The sequence below is a fragment of the Drosophila gunungcola genome (genome assembly GCF_025200985.1).
Source record: "Drosophila gunungcola strain Sukarami chromosome 3L unlocalized genomic scaffold, Dgunungcola_SK_2 000002F, whole genome shotgun sequence".
In the NCBI taxonomy this organism is placed as follows: domain Eukaryota; kingdom Metazoa; phylum Arthropoda; class Insecta; order Diptera; family Drosophilidae; genus Drosophila; species Drosophila gunungcola.
The window spans coordinates 7270234-7290215 of record NW_026453178.1 but is presented as its reverse complement, the minus strand read 5'-3'; the positions used below and the strand labels follow the sequence as shown (position 1 = coordinate 7290215).

General features: G+C 35.5%; 1 protein-coding gene across 2 annotated transcripts; it reads right to left on the bottom strand.

Annotated features, from left to right (window-relative positions):
• Positions 1-1418: 1418 nt before the first annotated feature.
• On the bottom strand, positions 1419-18411 carry LOC128257128 (somatostatin receptor type 5). Of its 2 annotated transcripts, none has more exons than XM_052987968.1 (3): positions 17971-18411; positions 2327-3318; positions 1419-2263 (listed from the first exon to the last, which is right to left on the bottom strand). In XM_052987968.1, exons 2-3 carry the CDS (start codon positions 3218-3220, stop codon positions 1706-1708), a joined length of 1452 nt encoding a protein of 483 aa, XP_052843928.1. In that variant the 5' UTR covers positions 3221-3318; positions 17971-18411; the 3' UTR covers positions 1419-1705. The 2 variants fall into 2 exon arrangements, with proteins under 2 accessions (XP_052843928.1, XP_052843929.1); XM_052987969.1 differs by lacking the exon at positions 17971-18411 and adding an exon at positions 5553-5845.
• Between the last annotated feature and the right edge of the window lie 1571 nt (positions 18412-19982).

The window sequence follows — 19982 nt, the reverse complement described above, 5'->3', positions numbered from 1 at the left end:
CCCCAACAAACAGCTCAAAGCTCAAACGTTCTTGCCATTTATTTATTTTTTCCTTTCAATGAATTGCTTTCCCATATTTGAGTTAACATTTTCACTCCTCACCTTTCGCCTGCAGTCTGCAGGTGGGCGCACGTATATTTGAAAAACTGAGGAAACTGGAAAACCATTTCAAAGCCAACTCTTTATGCTAGCGCGCTGAAACGCATAAATCAATGGGGGGAAAGCAAGCCGGGAAAGTGGCAGAAAGCCAAGTTCCTAAACTTGATTTAATGCCGGTGCAGCTAGCAGAATACAATATATTGGCAGGTTGTTCTCCAAAGTACGCTGGCTTAAGAGCTCTTAACTTGACTACAGTTCAATCGTATCCAAATAAATCAACAACAGCAGCAGCAACGAAAAAATACTCCCGAGGCTCACAATGAGTCTTAGAATTTGCTCTCTGACAAATGAATGGTGGGTCACAAAGTTGTCAAGTTTTGTAGCCCTTCAAAATGGTTTCAATTGAATTAAAGGTTTAATATATTTACAATACTGCATTTTCCCAATCGACCATGAAACTTAAACAGTGCATCATTTTATAGGAAGCGATTAAAAAAAGGGGCCAAAAATATTGAAAACTAATGCTTAAATTTTGTAATTGTAATTTTCTTAAAATTCCATTTTAATAGTCAATAGTACAAGACATATATTTTTTTACAAACATTGCTTTATTCACACTTTTTCAAGCACATTAACATAATTTAATTAAATTGCTTAGCCTAAATTACAGAATACTCAACTCGTTCCGAAAGATACTGTTGGTTAAACAAGCCTTAACCTCCATTTCCAAAAAATCAGTATTCACACAATCACATTTAAATAATTTTATATTTCTGAGCGACACTTAGTTGTTGCACATATCTGTATGTATATACAATTAAAACAAAATTACATTCATTTAAAAGTATCTTTTTTGCTTTATCAATTAAAATTCTGGCCAAGACTCCCGCAGACTTTAATAGTGGCATTTACTCAGCTAGTTTCATACTTCGCCGACCGCCCGTAAAAAGTTTTTTATTTCACATTTTACGAGTGTCTTGGCTGACTTAGTTGGCTTTTGGCTAATCAGCTTATTTTGTGCAATCTCGTCTTATTCGTTTTTAACTGCATAAATCTGTGTAATTACCTAATTGGTTAATTATGAAATCTGTTCTGCAAATGTTAATATTTTCTTAAAAAACAAAAATCAATTAAGTTGGAGGTATTAAAACGTTTAAGTGTCCCTTGTTTAATAAGTACTGGTTTGAGAACTTAATTGTAGCTAATGGTAGTAGTGTTACTGGCAGTAAAATATTCAAATAAAATATATTTCAGTTTAAGATTAAATTTATATTTATATAGTTTTTTAAATATTTGAATTTATTTTTGTGGATCTTAAACATATCAAATCAAAATTTGTTTTACCCCATCAACTATTGTATATTGCTAGTATATCGTTGTGCGGTTACAATCTTATAAGAATCTTTCTCTTTATATGCCTATAATATTATATATTAGTTATTTGTGTAGACATGTATTAATACTGCTTAGTCTCAAATTCTTAATGATGTTTACATGATTTTAGGTAGATAATGAGTACAACATAATTTAAATGCAGGGTTTTTCATTATCTATACTATAGTTAAATCGGTGTTTTATTTTAAAGACAGTTTTTATTTAAACTGGGTTACAAATCTGTTTGCTGCACTGTACCGGATCCTCTCCTTGTGGTGGTGCAAAAGGCTTCCTGCTGTTCGCTCAAACAAATAATCAAATTCTCCGGCGGAGCTGTCACTTTGCCATTGGAATTGCATGATTTTTGTGTCCCCGTGGTTCCGGTTTTCTCCGCTGTCGTTGTCGAGGATGTGGTGGTCGATGAATTATTGTTACCAGTATTCAATGGCAACAGGGGAGGCGTCTGTGGATTGCTGGTCAGCAGGCGCTTGGAGCCACCCCTCTTTCTGCTGCCCTGTTTGGTGAAAACACTGGGCTCCACCTGCAATTGGGCGTTGATATCCTGCTTATTCATACAGGTGAAGGCCTTGAAAAAGCTCTTGCGGAAGTTCTCACTCAAGAAGGCATACAGTATGGGATTTATCGCCGAATTGGAGTAAACCAGAGCTCCCAAAAGCAGAAATATGAGTATCTCCAGTCGGGAGAGATCCCTCTGAGCGGGATTCGAGTGGATCAAGGCCACCTGTGAGATCCAGTGTGGTAGCCAACAGCAAATATACACACTTATTACCTGTGAATTGATAAAAAACAGAAAAATCCAAAAGTGCAAACAAATATTTTTAATATTCTTTACCGTCAGTACCAGTCGAGTGACTTTGCGATGAGCCCTCCTCTTCTCCTTGGACTTGGTGGTATGCTTTGGACCCACTGACTGCAGTTTCCGAATAACCAGATAGTAAAAAGTCAGAATAAAACACAGTGGAGTGGCAAAGCCCAGGAAAAATGTATACAGTATAAAGGTAGTGCCCGAGTGCTTTTTGTACGCATCCGGCCACATTATGTTGCAGGAGTAATTAATGCCATCCTCTTGTTCCACAGTGCTGGCATATAGAATCACCGGCAGCATGAGAACCGCCGAAGTTGTCCAGGCAATGGCCGAAACTATCTTGGCTATGTGCAGAGTGCGGTATCGGGGTGAGGAAATGGGATGACACACAGCTATATACCGATCCGCAGACATGATGAGCAGAAAAATCGACGAGGTGAAGGAGGTAATTGAAGTGCTCACCATATAGGCTTTGCACATAAACTCCCCGAATCGCCAGCTACAAATTCTCATTGTATATAGCAGAAAGGGTATTCCAATCAGGAAGCACTCATCGGCCACCGCTAGATTCAGTATATAAATATTCGTTACCGTTTGCATCTTGGAGAACCGCAGCACCACATAAATCACCAAGGTATTCCCGAATAATCCAATTAGGCAAACGAATCCATAAAGCACCACAGTGAACAAGTCCGCAAAGGAATTCCGGGTGGCTATGCAATGTTGATACGTGGGCAATTCGGTGCCATATATCGTGTCCTCTGGCTGAATTGTGGAACTACCACTAATCCATCTATGGTTCAGTTCAGTGGTAAACCAGCTCTCGTTTGTATTATACCAATTTGTGGTGTTCACATATGAAGCGGGTGTTAGATCGCCACTAACAAACTGCAGGATGGCCATCATCAGACAGGTAAACATGATTCCACCTCCACGCTTTCCGGTCTAAATTTAATTATTTTAATCAAATTCTCCTGCTTGTTCGTCTCCTCTCGTTATGGTTTCGCATGTTGGTAGTCCTGCAAAACAATTTTCGTTATTACACAAAATGTTTTCCTACGTGTTTGTTTGTTTGCTTAATTATTCTAAATATTAAAATTGCAACTGGCAAATTTTACTGGCAAAATTTGAATCGCTACTAATTGAAATGTTTTTTGGACGAACATAAAAATTTTGTTTAAGTTGCTGGAAAGGCCATCGGTTAAATTAATAAAGTTAATTGAGTTTTTTGCAATGTGCCTAATTCATGCTGGATATTTAGTTGTAGTTTAGTTTAGTCAACAAGTTTTAAGGAATTTTGAACTTAAAATAACACATAATTTGTAAGTAAGTCAATTTCTGTTTAAGGCATAAATGTTTTATTTGTCCATACAATTTCTACCGTCCTAATGCCTATATGTAAACAATTATTGTATTATTGCAAATCTTACTTTAAATGCGGCTTCACATCTAGAAACTTGGGACCCTTTCCAAATACTTTTATTGCCTTATTTTAAAATATAAACTTGCTTGAACAGCTTGTAGATAAAAGTAAGCTCAAGAGAAAAATATTTTAAAGTATGAACAAAATCATCTGTTAAATGTTTTGCACCTCTAAAGGTCCAATTCATTTGCACAAAAAGTTGAAGACTTTTAAAAACTTTACCGTAAATTGGTTTTTCTAGGAGGCGGAAATTAACATTTAAATTGAAATTAAATTGCGCTCAATTTGTCAAATCAAACAAACAAGAACCAACAATTTTCTGTGAATAAATTAGGCATAAGGAAAACAGCGTTGTTGCAAATATATTCCCCCTTTAATATTCGGAAAATTACAGGCATTACAGGTGAGCACGTGGTCTTTATTGGAATTTATCAAGAGATTTCAGAAATTTGAGCCGCTTAGTTTATGCTTGCGTCCACATCAAAATATTGTTGACTAAGCCAAAACACTTGTGGGGATTAATTTTCATTAAAATGTCCTTGTCTTTGTTAAGCTAATTTAAAATCGTCGTTCATATAAGTCATCTTATTTCAAAGCCATTAATCAAAATTTGGCTTAAGCTTTGCTGACGAGACTTTCGAAAACTAATCTTGCCTGAAAATGACGCATTTTAATAGGCTGTACATTTATTTTTTTTTATATTTAAATAGCTTTTGATGTTTGTTTTGATTTAAAATTTTCCTAATAATATCATTTTAAAGAAAATAATGAACTTCTTATGTCATCCTAAGAAATATTACGTTATTGAATTTTTGACACCTCCATGAATATTGCATATTAATGTGCATTGATTGACCTAGAACAAAATAATTACTTAAATACTTGCTGTTAAATTTAATTGAACGAATTTTCAATTTTATGTGCCATTAGATATGTAGTAGTTTTATCACTTTCTTGTAATTTTAATAATCATTAAACTTACAAATGTGTTATTTTAGTTAATTGCCGGGGGTATTCAATTGTTCATATTGAATGCCACAAAATTTGTGGGCCACAAATCGTTGCTAAGTGCAATTAAACGTGGTTCATTGCACACAAATGGTTGCAGGTTGCAATGTTCTGGTGGGAAGGATTTCTGTTGGGCAGTCAATTAGAGTTATATTTGGCATGAATTTCATGTAGGTAAAAGTTACTTAGAAATTGGGTTCCAGAAAGAGAAGGGAAATTCTTGATAGTTGTTAAAATTTTGGTTGGAGAATGAGTTTTTGTAAGACGGTTTTCCTTTAATGCAAAGATTTGGCAAATTGCAATTATAGCAACCACTTTCACCATACAGTATTTTAGAACCTGTTGCTTATGTTGAAATTAAAGTATTTTGAGTTGAGTAATTGGTCCAATTTAAATTACTTCCATTTGTGAAAATGTAGCGTTCCATTTGTGAAAATGTAGCTAACAGCTTTTTTGTCTTTATGAACAATTTCATCAGCGACTGATTAAAATATTATTCAAAGATACCCACAATAAGAAATATTGTTTTTATGTCAATGCATCATTTTTTACAAGAGTAGAGGGTTAAATTTAATTTCGAACTCCGATTTCTCCATGTTAGGTTAAGGCTTTAAATTGTAATTTGTTACATTAAGTCAACAATAAGTTTTTCAAAAACAGCAAATTAACTCAATGTCAAAATTACTTATGACATGAAGAAACCGGGCCAAAGATTTATATATTTATTTTTATGTTTTTATTTTCTAACGCATTTATTTGAGATTTTGGCCCAGTGCCACGTGCTCTTGTTTGTTTGTATAAGGAATTAAGTCCCAAACTTACGACAGGTGTAAATTCCCCCGAGAATTTCGAGCCAACGCTATCATCATCGTTGGCTCCTGAACTGTTGTTCGCCATTTATTTTTGCTGTTGCTGTTTGGTGTTTATTGTTGGTGTTATCGGTAAGCCGCAATAGAGGCACAGATTGCTGATTGCCTGGGTTCCAACTCCCTTAGGAAAGGGGAAAAGGAGCGCAGCCACTGGTACTGCAGTTGTGTGTCTCCAATTCACTTGATGGCAGGCAGCAGGCTGCTAAGACTTCTTCAAAGGAAAGCTGCTGACTTAGTTTTGTTCAATGTTCTTCCAAAAATCACCATGGCTTAAGCAATAAAAATGTAGCTATATTATAAAATTTGATTCCAAAATAGATTTTAACAGATTTACAAGAGTGTTTTTAAACCGAAATTCATACCCAATTTTAATAATTCAAAATGTCTTTTCAAAATTTTAAACAACAAAAGTTTATTAACATTTTCTTTAATTTTTTATTTGATTACAATTTTTTTGTTAAAGCTTAGATGCATTTTTATAGTGCGGATAATAGTTTTCTGGAAGTCCAGCTGAGCTTGAGGATAAAAGGCACCAAAGGAAGGTGATGACCACATTTTGTCAGCTTTCCTCTACTTTCTACCCTACTTTCTCCTTTACACTGTATCTCTGGGACTTTCCCTGGGTATGCTTGTTTGTGTCTTGTGTGTGCTGCGGCATTTATTAAAAATTTATGCATTTTATGAGACCCTCAAGACGAAGGTCTTAAATGCATTTCCCCCAACAGATTTTCTTGATGGGCATGTGCTGGGACCTCTTGACGATGTGACGACAGGTTATAAAAATCAGATTTTTTAGCTTAGAAAGCTTATTTTGATAAGAAGTTCGATCGTAAAAAAAACAGCAGGCAGTAAATCGAAAGACTGACGTCGTTTTAAAGGGTTTTAAATAATTTTTTTTTTTTACTGATACTAGTATTGGAGAATATTATAATTTTTAAATAAAATTTTTAATTTATAGACTGATTAAACTATGAATATTAATAATCAGGATTATGATTTCTTTAAGATTTTCTGAATTTCTAGTGAGTTTTAAAAATGTTCGAATTTTAAAGGCTTAGATAACTCTTAAACAAAGTTTATATATGATTAAAACTTATAAAAAACGAGCTGGCTTTAAGCCTGTTTTACTTTCAAAATCTTATTGGAAATGGGAACAGGGTTAAACTACTTATTTATTAATTTTCCTCTGTATCTTTACTGATTGTTAAAGTTTCTTCATTTAAGATTATTATGCCCTATCCTGACAACAATAATTAATTATTTTGCCATTCAACAAATGTATAACTATTACGCCCATATAGTTTAATGTTTTCCACTTATTGATCGTTATCTTCGCTAATAAAAGCTCAGCGTTTTTCGTAATTTACAAGAACATAGCCCCAAGCGTTCGAACGTGTTTTTAATTAATTAAAACTTTATCAAAAGTTTACACAAGCCACATTTGCTGAAAACTGGGAAAGTGTGGAGGGTGTTCATGAGTTTGGATTATGTTACCACAGAAACAAGGCACGGCACAATATATTTGCCTGAGAGAAAATCGGGTAAAGGATCCACCAGGAAGAAGGAGTCGTCAGGCAGCCAACAGCTTGGCAAAGGTTTAGTCGCTCGCTTTGTTTTCAAGCAGCAACACAAAACACATTCAAAGTAATTCATGGGCGGCGGCTTGGGAAACTGAGATGGGTAAACCGGAAGGGGACAGGAGTGCGGACGACCCAGAGGCATGCGAAAAGCATAATTTTTGGGATAAACACCAAGTACAACATGCATACAAGCCAGCTCTGAACAGATGTTGGCACTGAAAAAAAGAAATGGCTTACATTTACCACAAATTATTTTGGGTTAAATAAAATGTAAATATAAGAATTACTTAAAATAAGCTTTGTATTTATGCAGTTTTTAAAGTTTTTATAGAATTTTTAAAAAAAAATTGTTGTTTCCAATTTGTATTCATATATTGGTTCAAATATGTTATGAACATTTCAAATACTCGGTACGTAAGTTTATAGATGTACCACAGTGCGTATAAGTAATTTGTAGGATATTTATTGTACTAAAATTACCCATACGCCCAGTAATTTTTTCATCTCGTTTGACCAATTTTTGGCGAAATCAAATATTTTTTTGTTATTAAACTCATTGTGCTCTTTTTCCCCTTTTTCGCTTGGGCCTATAAGCTAATAGTTTTCTAGTTCTCATTTAGTTTTTTTATAAACAGGCAATTAAATATTATTTTTATATTTGATGACTTTATTAACCTATTCAAATATAATGAAATTTAAATAACGTTGTGCCAAAAGCCTTACAAGAAATAATCAAGGCATAAAAATAATATGGTTAAAAACCAGCTTTAAGTGGCACTATCTTTGATCTTGGTTGTATATATCTCCCTCAGTGTACAAAAACAAGCCCGCATGTGGTTGTATGCAAATATGACTAGCAAATTTGCATGTATACACAACGCAAACCAAACACACTCACAAGCAGCCATTGGCTCGTGACAAGTGCACTTGGTGTGGGCAGAGGTCCTTGTTTTTGGATTGGTCTTGGGCCTGCTATGGGTTGTGATGGGTGCTTTTGTTTATGGAGCCAGTACCGAGTATAAAGTGTAACATAAACAAAACTCACTCACCTCAGTGGCCTCTAACTCTGCCTCTGCCTCAGCCTCAGCCTCTTGCCGCCCAGTTAAATCCACCCAACTCACTTACACGATAACTCGGTTTTTCGGTGGCGTCGCACTTAATCTTTGGGACACATTTTTGGCTTTTGGCCACAGGTTGCCACTTACCTGACCTTTGGCACAGAATGAAAGCACTAAAACATGTGTTGCATAACAAACAAGAAAGCAATAAGAGCCGCCGGAAACCGACAACAGCGGCTGTTTGCAGCTTTTCCTATTTGTTGCACCTGTTGGTTTTAGTTTGAGTAGCACCCACTCGAAATTACACAGTTTGTGGGATGATTGTCCTTTGCTGCATTTGTTTTATGGAGTCCTTTTCCTAATCCTTTGTTTTGTAATTATTTTGTGTATTAAACACTTAAACTTTTAACGGATAATTATAGACTTCAAAATTTGGACTATCAAGTAAATTAAAACAAAAAGTAGGTTGAAGTTAAGATAAGTTTTTATTCACCTACAGCTAAGATAAAAGATATTACTTTATAACACAAATAAATACCTCACCATCAACTTGACAAAACTTTATACAATAAAAACATAAACTATGAATTTAATAGTTAAATTGTGAACTTGGCTCTTAAATAATTATTATGTATAATTAATACGTAACCTTTTAATTTTTATTTTCCAAAAATATTTATCTGTTTTTATTAAACGGTTTTTATTGCAAGAAATGGTCCAGCCTATGATAAAATGTTCTTCTAATCTGTGTGCTATTTCCGTCCACCCAATAACTGCCTGGTGAATCTCCTTTTGTGGTCAGTTGTCCCTCGAGTGTCCACACATTCGGATCCGGAACTAAAACCACCTGAATGCGGTGGAACGATGCTCACATTTTGGGCTCAATTGTGCCTGGTGACCATTGTTAACCCATCTGGGGAAATAATGGCACCCAGTCTCACTCCCATGTGGTTATGTCCCGTGATTCTCCATTCGCTTCATTTTTATTTACGTCTTCAATGGCGCTCCAGGCCTCTATATTTGCTCTATTCCCTTCATTTGCCAAAAGTGGAGGATGAAAGCCAACACTGGCTCTCCATTGGCACACATATTTGCACCTATGCAGGGGGAAAAAGCCAGGTTGTGGAGCCTCCCGGCTTGTGTTGCCTTTGATGTGGTCCCCTGTTGTTGTTTTCTGATCCTCCTGCTCCTGTTGCCTTTGCTTTTTGTGGCCTCAACTGCAGGCGGCTTGCCAAAAATGAAATCCGCCAACGCATTTCCACTCTGTTTCTCATCCCATTTAGCTTTGTTCATTGTTCAGCCACACCCTCTTTCGAATTTTTTTATCCGCACATTCTTTTTTTTTCGCTCGTTCGATTCAATGGAGCTTTGAAAAATGTTTGTCAATTGCATGCTAAACGTTTTTACTGATTTGTCACAGGATATGGTAGTGGCGAAAAAAAAAGGGTTAGAAGGCTTCAAAAATCAGTAAAAATGTTGTGAAAATATTTGCCAAATATCATGCAATCTGTTACCAACTTCTGGTCTTGTCACTAAAACGAATGAAAGTGCCTATTTTAAACTCCAGTTTTTTAAGGGATCATTTTTGTTTGAAAATAAATTATTATTGTTCTTTATTTCTCTTTCTTAGACTAAATATCCGCAAAAATATTTTTAGAATGGTAGTTTCATGTTTGATTAAAAGTTAATTTTTTTTCTGTCTGTAGGCTAAGCAGAACACATAGCCCTAAGCTCTTTTTTAAATAAATTGTAAAAGACAAATTAAGTCTTTTCGTTTCCTTTTTCATTTCCATGGACAGTCTTTTCGTAAGCGGTTTAGTTTTAAGCCGCCTACATTTGCCTCAAGTGTGGGCCAGCATATAAAGCTCTTAGGAAAGGGCCGATTTGTGGCGAAAATCGGTTTATCAAATATGGGTTTTCATAGCTTCCGGGGGTAATGGTAATCCTTTCGCTAACCAATTTACTGGAGTCCCCGCAAACAATTTGGTTAAAGTTCAGACCTCATTGAATGGCTTAGAGCGCTTAACACTCGCGCAGCCTTCCGATGTGTAATTTATGGAGCATTCCTCCCCCCCAAACATACTCACCAATTTGCATAAATTAGCACCAAAACATTGCACCCCCACCTTTTGATTTGGTGTGTTTATTGTTCGCTGCTGGATGCACTCATTACAAATGTGTTTGCATGGGATCGCTTCGATAGTTCCGCGGGCACATTTAACATAATTTTGAAGAGACCATTGACAATAAATGAGCTAAATTTGGGGGGAGGCATGAAAGCACGGATTATGTTGCATATGTTGTGGGCTAACGAATCTATGCCATGCAACCATGCTCCCAGGATTTTCACTAATTGGGTGGCAATAGAAAATCCGTTACTGGCAGTGCGGCGGAGCCTTTTCGGGTAAAATATCGACGCCGGTTTTAGGTGTTCCAGCCACGGATTGCGGCATATATGCGCAACGAAAAATTTGTTAGAAATGTGTTTTGGTTATTACAGTTTTTGAAGTTTAACCTTTAAAAGCTTAATAAATATAATTTAAATTACTCCAGTTACTTCAAATTTACTTATTTTTATAAAAAGAACACTTTTCCATCGGTTAATAATAACATATCAAGTACTACCTTCGTAATATTGTTTTGATTCACCATGAACAGGAAATACAACAATTATTTGCAAATAAGTTAATTATGGAAACTTTTATTGAGACCATGTTTCATTAAAAAAAAGCAATGAAATAAAAAGCAAGGTCGACATGCGTCACGAATATTGTTATTTTAATTTTATGGCTGAAAATATAAATGCTGGATACCCTATAAACAGCAATTTATTTAGTCTGAAATATCAGGCGAGTTAACTAGTAAATAGTAGGAGGTTTTTTTAAGTAACAGGCAATTAGGTCAAAAAAAAAATACCCTCGTTTTTAAGATAAATTTCCCCTGCCAACAAATCTAAACAATCAACTTCATTCGTACACCCTGTTTGCCCTCCAATCGAATATTCCGACTGGAACTCTCTTTCTGGGCTATTTGCTTTGCACTCGAGTGCGACAGCACTGACCTTTGACTTCATTCGAAGTTCTTCCTTCATTTAATCGCACAAACAGCGTTGTCATCATCAGCAAATGCCATTACCTAGGTAAATAATATCAACGGAGATGGGTCAAATATTCCTGGGAGAAAAAAAGAGCAAACTGAAAGGGATTTCCTGAGGCACTTGCCACTTTTGATGTGCCTGACGTGTTGATTGCCGTCAACTCGCTGACCAACGATAAAAATAAATAAATAATTCGACAGAAAGAAATAGGAGAAATGGAGAAATCTGTTTTGAAAAGGAAAAAAACTGGAGTAAGTGGCAAAAAGGCAAATGTCCAATAGACCCATTCGTATTATTTGAGTTTCAGCTCGATTCAAAGTGCAATTCGCAACTTGAATGGCCAATTAATTGAAATATTTCTTATTGCTCGCCGTTTTTGTTTTTATTTGCTTTTCTGATTGTGATTGCTTTTGTAGCTGCTATGACATCTCGTCGTCCACAATTTCAATGCACTTGTTCAAAAATCCTTCTTATTTCATTATTTTATTATTTTGATAGTTTGGCAATTTAATGATAAGGAGAAGAAACAAGTTATACGTGACAGTTTCCAACGAATTGTTTGTTATTGAAAGCTTTTATTATTATTTTTTATTATGAATTCGTAAGTCTTGCAGGATTTATTATAAAAAACTTGTCAAAAATGAAAGTTTTAATACAAAGCTTGCTCTTTTATCCTTTTAAAAAAGATAAATATTCGTCTATAAGTTTAAAGAAAGCAATTATAGTTTACAGCATTGTACTTAATAAAAAATTTAATTAAAAGCACTCCAAATGCAAATAAAATTAAAATCAATTAAATTTTTGTCAGGGTATCAGGTGGTCGAGATTTTCTGTTCTATGTTTCTCCTCCATTTTCAATTTGTTTACAAAATTTGCCAATTCTGCATTTTAGTGCGTCTTGTTCTGGCTGCTTTTGTTTTTGTTTTTCTGCCATTTTTCCTTTTTAGCTCGTTTTGCTCAAAATTCTTCTGGCTTTTGCTCATTGAAGTGTTTGCAATGCTCTTTTTTCGTAGCCACGGCCAACAGAATTGCCGTTTCTGTTGTTGATTCTCAATTTTATTAGTTCAATTAACCAGAAGCCATGAAAATAATAAAAATGATGAACTTTTGCCAATTTCAATTGATTGCTTTGTAACCGTTTGGCTTTAGAGTGGGTGGGAATTTAACACCCAGCAGATGGGTGACCATGGATCTATATATCTATATATCTAGCGCGCTCTGTTGACTCCCCAATTAACACTAAATCATGGGCTTTATTAATTATATTCTCGATTATGCTAGCAACGACGGCACAATCATATCAGTTTTGGGTGGAAATTCAATCAATAAGGCCAGATATTGATTGGGGGCCGGTGGACCAAGGGTGTGATGAAGGATGTACTGGTGTCAATTGGGCAATCATTCATTTCGTCATTGCCATCAACGCCGCTAATTGAATTGCGAAATCGAAACGGATGCGTAACGAAATCGATCGTTGCTGGCTAACATGCGAAATGATTACTCAAATGGAGTCAAAACTCCAACCAATTTGTTGACTAGGCATTTCTCTGTTTAATCCAGGAGTTTACAGACTATTGGATTTTGATTGATTGGGTGACTTGCTTTTTTAGATAAACAAAATACTTGATACTTTTGTTGATGAAATGTGCCAAAACACCAAGGTTGCCAGAAATAATTCATTTGTAAGGATTTCCGTATGTTCATTCTTGAATTTTATGCTATTATTTTGTTTAAATAATATAGCACCATTTTATTATTTAAATACAACCTAGTTCTGGTTTATTCTCAGCTTCCTTCTTGATTTGAACTCCCATTACATTAATAGGCAATTCCCCTGTGACAACATTTTTATATGGCCCTACATTTGATAACTTTATGCACCAGCTGCGACATTGAGTGAAGCCATAGACTAATCATTTCTGTATATACTATACTTCCTCATCATTATCTACCATGGGGCATTGTTGTTTTTGTCTCGGGTGTGACTAACACTTTTGTTTTAGTTGTGTTTTCCTGCCACTGGTGGCATTGTTATCGTCGCTGCTCTTTTGTCGTCATTAACGTCAGTGCGGCCTTGTTTAATTTAAACATTAATCATGGTCTGACGTTGATAGGGAGGCAAAACTGTGGGTCCCACAGAGAAAACGGTTGCAATATTGCACCCTGAAAAAGTTGCACCTTTAATGAAGACAGGCAGATTCTTCTATTATTAGTTTTCCGTCCAGACTAAAGTTGCACATGCGCAGCAAAACTTCCGGTGACCAAAGGGAGCAGGGCAAAATGGTTACTTGCAATTTTTGTGGTGCCAGCTACTGTTTCCAAACGTTCTAATGTCTTGGAAAACTTTAGCGCTTCTCATCATCATATTTTTGCTCAGCTTTATTTCTTAGCTGATGGTACTTTTAACTAAATGTATACGTACGTATACGTATATGTACGTACTGTTTAACTATATGTATACGTATAATTTAAGATACTTGTTTTGACGTTGTTATACCAAAAATGAAAATTAATTCTTAATTCTTGCTCTGGATTTTAGGTACTAAAAATAAGTAATATGTGCTCTTAAAGAAACTTTCCTGGTGCTCTAAATTAACAATTAACAATGGCGCCAAATTAGGACAGTAGTTGTTTTCGGCTTTTTTTTGTCCTTTCTATACCCATCATATCCAATCATCAGCAACTGCTGTCTGACATTAATTGATAGTTTCGCCACCAGTTGGCATAGATGGAACCCTGGCTAAGTTATCATTAACTCATCTATCATGATGTGGATGTTTAGACAGTGTCTTCCCCATTTTGCTCGCACTCTCATTAGTTCCTTTAAGTAGGCCATTCCATTCGGCGAAGGGAGAAGCATCACAGTTGAATATGATATCTGAAACCCGCCCCTAAATCCACATTGAATGCATTTCAATTTCCCTTTTACCTCTCTAATTGCAGCAGATCTCTCTTGCATAGAGCTCTTCTTATCAGGTTCACTTCTATTATTTTAATTTTTATTTTTTATGGGATAAGTTGAACGTGACCCAGCCCGTTTTCACCCCTTCTCAGTTTAGGGCTCTTGTCCGTAATTAATTGCAAAAGTTTTGTTCGTTTTCTGCCGTCTGATGCTGCACAAAAAGTTCAAAGTTGATGGTGCTGGGAAGTGGCTTCTGTACGCAAGTGATGAGTAGTTAAAAACTGAATTGTCAATTATGATGAATAATTATTGGAAAATTCTCTAATTAGCTGCAGAAAACTTTCACCAAAGGGTTGATCCTAGCGGAAACAGTGGTTTATTCCATTAAATTAATTATATGTAAACTGCTATGGAAAACTTTTACTTAGTCTGGGGACTATGATTAAATATAAGTTCGCAGAAGTGTGAATTGCGAAAGTTTGAAAACTTAAAAAAAAGGGGTGTGCCATGAAGGCTGATTAAGTTTTATAAAAGAATTTCGCGAAATTTTTTTTTTTTGGCAACACACTGCTAACATATTTTTAATTATAATTTACTGTGTAAAACATTGCATATAATATAAAAAAAAGTTACTTTAAAAGTTGTGCAAAAATGTTCGTTTGTAAATAAAAAATGTACCTTATTTTTTCTGTGAAACCAAGCAAGTTGCTAGAGTTTCACAATGAAACCATAATATTTAAACATTAATTCATAATTATTCTTTTTTCATGAAGAGAGCTTGGGGAAATCCGGTACATTACAATTTGTAATGGCTTGAAGTGATTTAACTTCAGAAACAGGAAAAATTGCTAATGATTTGAAATAAAAATTCAAGTTTTACCAAGAACAGCAGTAATATACTATTTGCCCGAAAGGTTTTACTTTTTAAAGCTCCTGGAAATTTTGTAGTGCTTTGACTAATTTCCGAGAAATTCCTGTGCATCCTTGGCCATTAATTCGCAGACTGCAGTTGCGGAGGAGCCACATCAGCATCTCTATTACTTGTTCCGCCATTTAAATCCGGTGCTCTTCCCTTGCCAGTTTGCCCAGCGCATCTAGTAGCTGCTAGTGTCCTTGTTCTTGGTTAACTCGGATCCTTTGAGTCGAGAGGAAATGCTATCATTTGATGGCTGTCATCGTTGTTTTCGTTGTTGCTGCTGTCTGTTTGCCTGACGCCGACGAAAGGTTAAGGCATGCATCGCTTCCATCAAATTAGACGCATTTTCGACGCGCTTTGTCTGTCTGACCCTCTTTCTCTCTCTGGCTCAGTCCAACTGTCTCTTTCTGCCTGTCTATGTCTATCTCTCTCCTGTCCCTCTCCCTTTCCACTTCGCATTCACCATTTCCCCACCTTGTCGCCACACTTCCTTTTTCGCTTTGGCAATTTTCGAGCTGACGCCGCTTTGCCTTTACGTTTATCACTTCATTTGCACTGAAATGTCAATGTCTGGCGCACTCCTCCCCTTTCTTTTTTCTATACCTTTCTCTCGGACGTGTCCCGTTTCAACTTTTTCAATGGGTGCTAACAAAATGTAAGTACTTTTTTTGTTACTTAATTTCTTAAAATATTTTTTTTGGCAGAAATAAACATTTTCTTGTTATTTAAAATAGTTGTTATATTTTTGTACACGCATAAATATTATTATATAATCAAATCGAAGCCAGTTAGGTGCTCAGAAATTAAGTTGATCTTTCAAATAAAAATCTTATTTCATTATGCAAAAAAATAAGGTTTTGGATTTGGAAATTGTTAAAAAAAATTATTTTCAAATAAGTACCAAGTATGTATACTTATTTAAATTTTTAACTTATTGCTCATATATATGTTTCTACAAATTTAAAATTATTTCATTTCAAACTATTTTCGGCATTTTAGTTTTTGGGAAGCTTAAAATATAGCTTCTATAAAAAAAAGATTGTTGTATTTCGAAGTACAAAATAATAAAGTAAACCAAAATAACATCAACTGAATAAATCAAATATGCAATGAAATATTTATTTATTTCAAAAGGTTCGATTTTGTTATGCATTCAAAATTTACTATAGTAAAAGTTTGGAAAGTAAGAGTACCCAGAACTTCGGCTGACAATTTCTAACCAAATGGCCAAATGGCAGGAAGGAAGCAGTTTTGTTGCAATGACGTGGGCGGTATTTTTTCAGTTTGGTGGATGGGAGGTTGAATTGTGTTTGGATTGGAGGGGTTGTGTCCTGGTGCTAAAAGAAATCTGTCTGACAAATTACATGCCCCGAGTTGCGGAGTCGCAGCAGCAGCAACAGCAGCAGCTGCTGAAATGCTTCGTTTGCTCCTCCTCCTCGACTTGCTGCTTTCTTTTTGCCCGCTGTTTGCGTTGTCTTCTCATGCTGCTTCTTGCTCCACATTCGGACTCAAGCCATCAAACCGATTGACTGAAGGATTGGACCAGCGCACGTCATTCACTCAGTTAGTCCGTTAGTCAACGAGTGCAACGGCCTTTTGATTGGGCTACATGGCATGGTCATGGGATGGAGGTGGAGGTGGATTTCTCCTGCCTTTTAGCCGGATGGGTTCGGTTTTAGTGGACTTTACTTAGTTGCATGAGCTCATCCGTGGGGCTATCTCCTTTTTAGTGGTGTGAAAAGGGAAAAGGCTGAAGAAACTCGAGTTTCCTAACTGCCATATTTCTTTGTATATATTTGCAAAGTACTGAAATCGAATCCAAATTTTTATCCAATTTTAATATAGCATTTTTGATTTGTTTCATTATTTTAAGAATTCTTAAATAAAATATTGTATTAAACAAAGAAAGGAGACTTAAGTTAACAACATATTTTGTGACAAAATATTTTCCATTTAGAAAGAAACATTTATCAGATCTCTTAAATTTGTATTATTATGCTGCACATCTCGCAAAATCAATTTATCAACTTGTCTCTATTTAAATTTTGGCATTTATTCCCAGCGTAGCATTTCTCTGAATAATTTTCCCCACCATTCCAACCGAGCCTTACCTAATTTGTCAAATTTTGTTTCATTTCCCGAAAATCCTTGCTCGGTTTTCTGTGACTGCCACTGATGATGGTCAGCCCTTCTCAGTTTCCACATCATTGGGCAAACCAATTCCTTGTTCCTCACCCCCAACCATCTCATTTCAAAAACACCAACCCCAAACCCCTTTCCTTCAACGCAAAACATTCAACAGTTACAAATTGCCATTCGCACAAAATTTCAGTTATCTGATAAATTTCATCGCACACAAATACAAACATTTGAGCATGGGAATGGAAGAATGCAGAGAAAAAAAAATTAAATAGTAGTTTTGGTTTTTAAAAAATATCAGCAGTTACTTTTTGTACGACTGCCAAAACTAAAAAGCATATGTGTTTATAAAATATTTTTGCAAGTATTTTTTAATTCCTATTTCGGTCCTTTTGATATCTGAGATAATGTTTTCTCTGAATATATGAACTTATTTTTAAATATTTTTTTAGAACGTGACTCAACTTTGTATGCAAACAATTTTGTTTTTTAATTTTCTCTATTATAATATACTTGTTAGTATTATTGTTATTTTATATTTATAAGCTGAGGCTCAATTTTTTAGCATTAAGTTGAAACATATTACAGACCAAACAAATAGTGTCCAATTTTTTTTTTTTATGCAGGCAGAGAAACCTTTTTCCGATTAAGTGGGTTTCCCACGCCACATTTTGCTTACCGTTTCAATATATTGTGACATCTAGCCACTCATCCTCTCGATTCCTATAAAATAGCACAGCACGCACTTTTCGGGGTTCTCAAAATATTTCGCAAACGTTTGTGCAAATTCTCTGATTGCCCGCTAGTGTTATTTTTCACTCTCTAGAATTATTTGTTTATTTTCCTTGCGTCTTGGTTGCTAATTTGTATTAGATGCAGGCAGCCGTAAAAACCCCCGGGGTTATCTTTTCCCGCCGCCCAACTTTTCCACCTCTTTTTGCCGCTTCGAATTTGTTTCCCGCGGCACGTTTATCAAATTTTAGTTTTTGGCGCTAGCGAAGTTCTTTTGGTCGTAGGTTTTATTTTTGTTTCAGATTCTGTGGCTGAACTGCACGTTCCGGCATTGTTTTGCATACTGTGAGCCGCATTAGCCGGCGAATTTTGTTGTGGTGCATGCGAGTTTTCCGATGCGAGTTTTCCGACTGCAAAATCGCTCGTTCTTACAGTTGCGCTCGGTGCTCGGGTTTCAGGTTCGTCGCCCGATTGGCCTGATGCGTGTTGCGGTCTGCTGCCGTTTTCCCTGCTGCAATTTCCCACAATTAACAGTTGGTCGATAGAGAGAGAGCGGGAAAACTCTCTAGCCGAAACTTTCTCTCTTATACGAACTCTCACTTTCGTTTGCAATTGGCGGCTAACAGCCGACTGTAAGCCGTTTGCAGCACTGTTACCATTTTTGGTAGAAGCTTGTTGGTTCTCCCTTTTCAAACTACGAATTTTAATTTTCATAGTTATTATAGACTAATTTATTTTGCTACTATCGTTTAGTTATTTGAAGTAAACTTTACATTGAAAATTCTATAAAAATGTCATTAAAAATAAAATATTATAATATATCATTGGATTGGTCATTGACGTTAAAGGAACGTTTTATGTTCGCAGTTTACAAATTCTAAGTGCTTTAGTAGGAACTCGTTCATTTTTGTTATATGTTTGTATTCTCCACATAGAGCAAAATCACCCACACGCTTAATTGACATACCTTATATTTAGTAAGGTTTTAAGGTAATTAACTTAATAAATTATTGTATAATTTTAATATGTAGATCGTTGGTTAATTTTTGTATACGTAATGAAGTATTCGAAAATAAATGCCAACAGAAAAAAAATTTCGACATTAAGTGGATTTTAATGTTACATCCTTATTAGGAATGCCAATGAAATAATTAGAATTGCATGTGTACTCGTATTAGCTTGGATTTGCAAAGGCTTTGATTGCTGATTGATTAGTCTGTGCTTAATTGCATGCATTTAACAGGTAATTGATTCATAATAATTGAAAACTTAACTCACATAAGCGAGAGAGGAGAAAGAGGACGAGGAATCTGTGTACAAAATACATTTGGAAATCACAGGATTCAAAAAAGGGATATTAATCAATCAACGCTTGTATTTTGGTTATTAACAAACATTTTTTGTTCTGCAATTAGTTATTGTTATTCTGTTAGTAAATCATCTTTTTTTTATGTCTTTAAATCTAAGCCTATAAATGACCTCAAGTTGGTTAGCCTCTCAATTCCTTACCGTAAATTTGGCATTGGCTAGACTGTTATCAAATTTTTCTGAAATGTAATTTAAACTAAGAAAATATTTGCATTTCAGATACAGATCTTAATTTCTTCTTCAATTTATAGAGTAAGTAAATCATTTCTCAGCACTTTCACCATTTGTCTTCGTTCCCATCTATGAGCTGGAACTTAAGACGCCTCTGGCATTGAAATCTAATTGCTCTGCACTTGGGTAACTATCCACCTGGCTCAAGCCAGGATTTAGCTCCATACCTCTGCTAGTCATTAGGAGAATATCAAATTTTCTGTTTTTGTTCGCACTCAACTTGCTAAGAAATTGCTGAAATAATTTCCATGTGGAGGCCAGTTAAAGTTTTTTTTGGCAAAAAGTTCGACTTGGTTAGAGGAAAGTGAGAAAAAAAACACTGGCAAACCAATTGAGGCAAATCAAAAAAGATGGGGATAA